Source organism: Cannabis sativa, chromosome 3 (genome assembly GCF_029168945.1).
Source record: "Cannabis sativa cultivar Pink pepper isolate KNU-18-1 chromosome 3, ASM2916894v1, whole genome shotgun sequence".
Lineage (NCBI taxonomy): Eukaryota > Viridiplantae > Streptophyta > Magnoliopsida > Rosales > Cannabaceae > Cannabis > Cannabis sativa.
Genome location: NC_083603.1, coordinates 26,029,669 through 26,037,898, shown reverse-complemented (window position 1 = coordinate 26,037,898; position 8,230 = coordinate 26,029,669). Strand labels below are relative to the sequence as shown.

The window sequence follows — 8,230 nt, the reverse complement described above, 5'->3', positions numbered from 1 at the left end:
GTTATTGGGATTGTCTTGAAAAATTCTGCTTTTGGTCCGGACAACAAGTTAATAAGCTCAAAACGTCAATCTTTTTCAGCAAAAATACCCCTAATGGTGTAAGAAGAGGTATCAAGGAGGCTCTAGGGATTGATTCTTCGGAGGGTGTCATCAAATATTTGGGCCTAGCACTTTTTAGATCAAGACAGAAGGATGCTGACTTCAACTTTATCCTGGACAACCTCACCTTTAAACTGCAGGGATGAAAGGCAAAGACGTTATCCAAGGTGGGCCGTGCTACACTCATTAAATCTGTGGGTTTGTCTTTGCCTAACTATACTATGCAAACTACCAAACTCTCTAATCGACTTGTCAATAGAATTGTTGGTTTGGTGAGGGATTTTTGGTGGGGTTTTGAGAAAGGTAATCATGGTCTTCATCTCAGAGCGTGGGACAAACTATGCCTTGCTAAATCTCGGGGTGGCCTAGGGTTTCGGAAATTTAGAGAAATGAATAAGGCTTTCCTGGCAAAATGTGGGTGGAAACTTTTAAATGGATGTCAATCTCTTTGCTGTCAGATTTTGGAAGCCAAGTATCTTGAAGGAAAGGATTTTCTCAGCTGTAATTATAAGAATTCTGATTCTTGGTTTTGGAAGAACGTTGTGAAAGCCAATACAATCTTAAGGAAAGGGGCTTGTAAGTTGGTTGCCAATGGGAGGGATACTAGCATTTGGAGGGATCCCTGGATTCCTCATTTAAAAGGTTTCATTCCAAAACCAATAGGTAATGGTACTCCGAGTCACATCTATGTGGCCGACCTCTTGTTAGCATGTGGCAGATGGGATGTTAATAAGTTAAAAGGCCTTTTTGATCATGACATTGTCTCTGGTAGTTTAAAAGGTGGCAATCCTTCGGGTCAAGGAAAGGACAGATGAATTTGGACCTCAGAGAGTAATGGGAAATTCTCTTGTAAAACGGCTTATTTAACTCAAGCTTTGAAAAGAGCGCCTCATTGTGAGGTGGCTCCATCTCTTTGGAATAAACTATGGAATAGCAAAATTTTGGAGTGACATAAGATTCTGTGGTGGAGCATCCTTTCCAATGCACTCCCTGTTATAATTGGAAGCAGATTTCAAATTGAGAACATGAGTTGCCCACTGTGTGGATTAAGGGAGGAATCTATTGAACACCTATTTCTTACCTGTGATTTGGCGTTTCATGTTTGGAGATCTTCGCCTTGGGGTATTTACTCAGTTTGTGATAACGGCATTCGCATGTGGGACTGGGTTAAGTTTATTTGGAGTATTAAGGATAGCGGTATACAAGTTGAAGAGGTCTTTCTTTATGCTTCAATTGTAGTCGACACCATTTGGAGGACACGCAACGAAGTGGTTCATAATGACTGTCTGCCTGATGTGAAGAAATGCATTGACTCTGTTTGTTATTCCTTTGCAGATATACATGCTACTATCTTGCCTGATCGTGCTCCGATACGACGGGAGTCTTGGACACCTCCTCTTCAGGACTGGATTAAACTTAATTGTGACGTTAGAGTGGGTGAGGTGATCCGTATCCACTCAGCTCAATTGGACTTCTCAGATGCCCTCTGTGGAGAGGTTGCGGCTTGCTGTTTAGCCGTCTCGGCGGCGTTAGAAATGGTATCTAAATTTGTAATAGTGGAGAGTGACTCGAGACTAGTAATCAATACGCTCAATGGGAAGGAGTCCCATTAGGCTCTTGAGAACTATGTCTCATTTTGTTCTAAGTCTTCTCCCTCTTTTTTTAGTAGTAATTTTATTAATGTTAGTAGGTCTTGTAATTTTGTTGCCCACAACGTGGTTAAATGGGCTTTTACTGACCATTTGAACGGCTCTATTTCAGTTTTCTCTTTACCGGAGAACTTATTTTGTAATGACGGGAAGGTCTAACTATTTCGTTTTATGATAATACGCTTATGATTCAAAAAAAAAACACTCCACTCTCCTTTTAGCCAAAAATAATAATAATAATAATAACCCCCCTAACAAAAATAATGTCTAAGAAACATTAATAAAAAAATCAACCAAAAAATTACTTAAAAGTAAAAAATTTGAACGAAGAAAAGTGAGAGTACAGGCTGTGGATTGTAAGAGGGAAGAGGTTACCTTCTTAGTCGGAGCAATATCGTCTCCATTCCAACATCTCTATCATCTCTCCTTCTGTTTGTTCGTAAGGATTTCTCTTAGCTCCATTTTATATATGTATATTATATATAATTTATTCCTGATTTTGATTTTCCTTTTTAGATCCCATCAAGTTCAAGATCTAAGAGGGCTATTCGTGAGACCCATTGACCACCTTTTTCAGGTTATTTGTTTCTATCTTCATAGTAACGATTAGTTATTTGGAATTTTAGGTTATGGGTTTGATTTTTTTTTTCTTTTATAATTTAAATGCTTGATTTGATTACGGCTAAGAATTTTAGTGCAAACCCATATGAAATTTCGTGCTTAATTTGGAGAATTTTTGTTGCATTGATGCTCTTATATTTCGTACTTTCTATAATCTTTTAAGATTTTGGTTAATAGTTTGATTTGTCTTTGATACAGTCTTTGCTGGTAAACCACTTGCATGTGAAAAGCACTGATTTTCTTAGAGTCCTTAGAAGAAGATGACTGTGATCGATATCTTGACTAGGGTAGATGTGATCTGCAAAAAGTACGACAAATATGATATTGATAAGCAGAAGGATCTCAATGTATCTGGTGATGATGCCTTTGCTCGTCTCTTCTCTGTTGTTGAAGATGATATCGAGGCTGCTCTTCAGGTATTCTCAGTCACTTTGGATCAATCATTTAATTGGAGTTCACTGTTTGTTTCCCAGAAGAAATAAAAAACAAAAAAAAGAAAGAAAGTGGACACTGGAATTCAAACCAAGTTCGTTAGTATAGGTGATTTCATTAATTGGTGGAATTTTTAGGGCTTTTTTAGGGTTCTACTGATCTAAAGTGGTTGATTTTGTAGAAAGCGGAGGTTGCAGCGAAGGAGAAGAGTAGGGCGTCTGCAGTGGCCTTGAATGCAGAAATTCGTCGGACTAAGGCTCGGTTGCTCGAGGAAGTACCGAAATTGCAGAGATTAGCTTTTAAGAAGGTCAATCCTTACTCTTCTAATCTTATTATTTATTGGTCTTTTGTGAAATTTCAACTCTTGCTGGACAATTATGGAAGATGTTTCATATTGTGAAGTTAGGTATAGGGTGATTGTACATGGGAAAATGAATTAGTGTAGTTTGTACTTTGTTTGTAACGGTATACTTCATTTGTTTGATGTACTACAATACTGCAGATTTTCTAATTTTGGTTGATGAATAGAGTAAAAACCATACTATTTATTTCAGGTTAAGGGACTATCCACTGAGGAGCTTGCCGCTCGTAATGATTTGGTCCTTGCATTGCCAGATAGGATCCAAGCTATACCGGATGGGACTCCAGCACCCCAGAAACAAACTGGAGGCTGGGCGTCATCAGCCTCTCGTACTGAAATCAAGTTTGATTCAGGTTTTATGATCAGCTCTGTCATCTGTTTGCATTGTAATCTTTTTGATTGATGATACTGGTTATAAAATGGATGATATTACTTTGCTTATGTGTTTCACGTGAGAAATGCTAAAGGTCACCAACGGTGAGGTGTCATATCGCTTTTGGTATATTCACGTATCACTAATTTAATAATTATTATGCAAAACTGCTGACCATTTGTAGGGCGCCACTTCATGGTGGTGTTGGGCACTGGTATCTAATAACAGTACTAGTTTCACAGGGCTATATGACTTTTCTTTGCTTATGTGTTTCACAATTATGACAGAGGGTCGATTTGATGATGAATACTTCCAGCAGAGTGAGGAGTCGAGTCAATTCAGGGAAGAGTATGAAATGCGGAGGACAAGACAGGTCAAATAGGATCACTGTGTTTGTATCTTAAGAAAGTTTGATTACAATTTAGATGCATGATATTTTCTTTTTGGGCATTCTTTGGTTTTTTATGCTCTTTTTTGACATTCCTACAGGACCAAGGTTTGGATATGATCTCAGAAGGTTTAGATACGTTGAAAAACATGGCTCACGATATGAATGAGGTTAGTTGTCTCTGCGTTTGTTTTCTTCTTACTCATTACATATTCCACATTTGAACTCATTAATTATTCTTTATGGGATGAACAGGAGCTTGATAAGCAAGTTCCTTTGATGGATGAGATCGACGAAAAGGTGCGATATAGTGTCATCCACATTCAATTTTTCCATAAGCTCTGTTGGAGATAGACGTACTAATTTAGTAGATATCACCTAATGCTTCTTACGTGTTTACAGGCGGACAAGGCTACATCTGATCTTAAGCATACAAATGTGAGACTTAAGCACACTGTCAACCAGGTATGAAGCAGCAGATTCTTACATCTAGTAAATTTTCCAACTATAGGTTTCTCTCATGTCACATCTAAGATGACTTCTCTGTTCCTAATCCCAGCTACGGTCCAGCCGGAATTTCTGTATCGACATTATTTTGCTGTGTATAATACTGGGAATTGCCGCATATTTGTACAAGTAAGCCTGTACCTTGGTCTGAATCATTTACAAAGTCATCTTTTTTTTTTTGAAGAAAAGCGTACATATATTATAATCAAAATAAATTAGACTTCACGGTCATTACGAAATAAGTGTTCCGGGATACAACCGAACCTCTTGTGGGTAAACGCCCACTTAGCCACATTATGTGCCACAAAATTACAATTCCTACTAATATTCGAAAAAATACAACTAACAAACGAAGGAGAGGATTTGAAACAAAAAGAGACATAGTTCTCAATCTCCCAACGGGAAACCTCCCTATTAAGAGCGTTGATAACCACTCTCGAATCACTCTCTACAATAATAAACTTAAAACCTTGATTCTTCGCGATATCCAAAGCAATGCAACAAGCCGCCGCTTCTCTACACAGCGCATCGGCAAACTCCAAATAAGAAGTGTGGAGCATTAGATTGAGTTTTTATTGAAAATGTGATGTTTTTGTTAATAAAATCCTGTCTAGTTAGAGGCTACCTGAAGCAAACTTGATGTTCATGTTGATGAATGATGAATAATAGGTGTATTGCTTCCATTTTTTTCACTTCATGCATGATTTATATTGGTGCAAGTGTTTTAAACTGTTCAAAAATGTTGCTGCTGAGAATTAATACAGAACAACAACCTTATTGAATACTTTCATGTACAAATGCAAAGGTGTGGCTTATTCAAACAATTTGCTGTACAATATACACTCCATCTAGATCTCTGTTTCATTTCTCAAATGTTTTGGATGTTGAAATCTTATTTATGTTTATTGGTCTATTATTCCGATACGAGATATTCTGATGCATATTGTCTTTCGTATGGCAGTGCACTGAAAAAGTGAGATGAGCTGAAGTTTCACATTTTCGAAGTGTTGGTGGCTTGTGGTAATTTTTTCCTTATCAAGAAGCAGAAGAGTTTATGGTATTTGAGTTGTGTATTATTTGGTTATTTATGACTTCCTTTCTAAAGAGTCTGTGCTCTTCAAGCTTGGTGCCTTTGATGTTGTACGCTTTGATCAACATGCATTTCTGTATAAATGTCTTTTCACAATGTTTTTATCTGCCCATTAGAGCTGAGCTGTTGTTTTTCTGAATCATCATATAATTTCTGGTAACCCCATTCTCTTTTCTAGACATGTTCTTCTAAACGTGGTATTCATTTTTTATTGTATTCTCTATGTTTCATCTTAAACTTTATCAAAACTTGGTCAGGAATCGTTTTCTTTAACATCTACAAGAAAAGTTTAGCTTAATGAATAAGAATAGGAATAGGATTAGGTTGTTTGGTTAGATTTATGGAATCAGTGATTGAATATACATTTTTATGTTTGGTTGACTATATAATGGAATGGAATAAATTAATTTTGAACAAAAATACCATAATTTTTAAAACATGATTAATAAATTAAATTGAATATATTCAACTTATATATATTTTTTAAAAAAAATAAAAGATTGATATGTATTAAAAAAAAATTAATATTTATTTATAAAATTGATATATATTATAAAAAATTTGATAAATATAAATATATATTTATTGAATTTACTATAAAATATTCTTCAAAAAAACTTGATATAATTTTAAAAAAGAAAAATTATATAATCACATCAAAATTTTAAACTAAACATTATAATTTTTTAATTAATAAGATCAAACATTGTCCATACATAAAATATCACTACAAAAAGTGTAAGTATTCATGTCCAATACTCATATTTATGCTCAAAATAATTGTTTGCAAAATTATGAGCATAAAACATTACACCAGATTCAAAAAATTATAATTTGTATACTACTAAATGTCAAAGGCAATGTAAATTGTCCTGCAAATTGTATTAGATCAAAGTGAATGAACATGATCTTTCTAACTCTTTCCCGAGCTGTGTATTAAAGAGAGCCATCAAAAAGAAGTCTCGCCCATTCATCCTTCTCATTATTTGGGACACTGAAAAAGTAAGAAACCAGACATTATCTTGCATAATCATGCGAGCTACCTTATGATGTTGAGATGTAGAACGTGTATTGGTCCTTTCTAACTCTCAACCGAGCTGCATATGCTTTTCATTCAAGTCTTTACCAATAGCTTTACTCAAACGAATTGAAGCTTTTTCAATTACCTCTGCGATAATACAAGCTAATTGTGTAAGTGCATTTGAAAGTTCTTCATGATTTGCAGCTTTCCTTTTCCTCTTTGAAGACCCATCTGATTGAGTGTGAGATTGAGCACTTTTGTTACATCTGAAATAGACATAGATTCTACTTCATCCACATTATTAGCATTGTTGAAATCAGTAAAGCTAAATTTGATGTACATAACTGTCCACAATTTATAAGCAAACCAAAAGTAATCAAAGTGTAGATTCATACAATCCACTTAATGATTCTTCATCATATCACATAAAAGAAAATAAAGGTTAATAATGCATAAGAACAGCATGAAAACCATTCAAGTTACTGTGTTACTATACAATATCAAGGTCATTTCTATCGTTAAAAAAGAAAAGACGAGAAGCTTTACAATTTATAAAAAGAAAGAGTGTATGCTTTCTTAGTTTACCAATTAACTAGCCAATTAATTAGTCTTTAAAAGTTAACAGTGAGTATAAATATTCTTTTTGACATATGAAAACAATTCATAACTAAAAAGAAAAACACAACAGTGGTATTATGTACAATATTTTTGTTTCTATTTTCATTTACAGAGAGTCGCATTTTACTCTCAGTCATAAAATCAAACATATGGAGTCCAACCCTACAAATTATATCTATACATACATATATTACAACGTGTGAATCAACATCAAAACTAAATCTGGACATAAATTTTGCAATAAACATAAATTTTGAATGAATATGAGAGCTCAACAGAACATTGATGACTTTGTCTATGTTGTCATACACAATTACATTTACAGCATCAAATCCAGCCTTCTGGGCATTGATGACTTTGTCACTCATAGAAGTAATACATGTAATATTGAAACAAAGGCCAAAGCCTTGAAGGTAACCGAGAAAGTGCAAGGCAAAAGCAGAATATCAATAGATTATATATATATTTTAAAAATGTAAAATTAATATAATCTATTGATATTCTGTTTATTTGTTTGTTTCAATGAAAATTTATGGAAGCTAGGGAAAAGATGCAACTTCATCACATATTACAAAAATGGTCTTCTATAATCACAGTGTAAAAGAACACTTCAATCAAATGTCATCATTGGAACTAAGAAACTAGACGCAGGTGGCTATTCAATGCAAGCTTCATAATCAGTACAAAGTAAATTGTATAAATGTATATGTGAGCGATAGTTATACCCTTCAAACTCGAGAAGAACAACAAATAGGGCTGAGCATCGGCCGGTTTGGTCGGTTTTTTTCAATATAAAAATCCAAAATTCAATTTTCGATCTGGATTGGTGCAATCCGAAAACCGACCGACCAATCCAGAACCTATCCTAAAACTGACCGTTTTGAACCTCGGTTTGGTCGGTTTAAACTGCCCAAACCAAACTTTTTTTTTAAAAAAAAAATAATCCAATTTATTCTATAAATACATTATTCTACATTTTACAACTACAAACATACAAATTAATCGTTCAAAAATTAATTATCTTATTCTTTTAACTTTAATATTAATAAAAAAAAATAATATATTATTTTT

At 34.4% G+C, this 8,230-nt stretch overlaps 1 protein-coding gene and 1 long non-coding RNA gene across 4 annotated transcripts; one reads left to right on the top strand and one right to left on the bottom strand.

Annotated features, from left to right (window-relative positions):
* The first annotated feature begins 1,974 nt into the window (after positions 1 to 1,974).
* Positions 1,975 to 5,713, top strand: LOC115708756 (syntaxin-71-like). 3 transcript variants are annotated; one of them, XM_061112986.1, is made up of 11 exons: positions 1,975 to 2,187; positions 2,265 to 2,325; positions 2,568 to 2,785; positions 2,983 to 3,108; positions 3,356 to 3,515; positions 3,823 to 3,908; positions 4,025 to 4,093; positions 4,179 to 4,223; positions 4,326 to 4,388; positions 4,483 to 4,559; positions 5,392 to 5,713. In XM_061112986.1, the coding sequence occupies exons 3-11, from the start codon at positions 2,630 to 2,632 to the stop codon at positions 5,405 to 5,407; spliced, it is 798 nt and encodes a 265-aa protein (XP_060968969.1). In that variant the 5' UTR covers positions 1,975 to 2,187; positions 2,265 to 2,325; positions 2,568 to 2,629; the 3' UTR covers positions 5,408 to 5,713. The 3 variants fall into 3 exon arrangements, with proteins under 3 accessions (XP_060968969.1, XP_060968971.1, XP_060968970.1); XM_061112988.1 differs by having other exon boundaries at positions 2,030 to 2,187; positions 2,265 to 2,321; positions 2,565 to 2,785; XM_061112987.1 differs by having other exon boundaries at positions 2,054 to 2,183.
* Positions 5,714 to 6,226: 513 nt separating this feature from the next.
* Positions 6,227 to 7,113, bottom strand: LOC115710288 (uncharacterized). The gene is made up of 2 exons (XR_004010384.2): positions 6,687 to 7,113; positions 6,227 to 6,514 (listed from the first exon to the last, which is right to left on the bottom strand). It is a non-coding gene; the product is annotated as an uncharacterized LOC115710288 (long non-coding RNA).
* Between the last annotated feature and the right edge of the window lie 1,117 nt (positions 7,114 to 8,230).

What these genes read in the sequence shown, in the direction of transcription:
- LOC115708756 (XM_061112986.1), top strand. Translation starts at nt 2,630, where the DNA reads ATGACTGTGATCGATATCTTGACTAGGGTAGATGTGATCTGCAAAAAG. An exon ending in TGAAATCAAGTTTGATTCAG is followed by an intron (nt 3,516 to 3,822) that starts GTTTTATGATCA and finishes CAATTATGACAG; the next exon opens with AGGGTCGATTTGATGATGAA. An exon ending in TGGATGAGATCGACGAAAAG is followed by an intron (nt 4,224 to 4,325) that starts GTGCGATATAGT and finishes ACGTGTTTACAG; the next exon opens with GCGGACAAGGCTACATCTGA.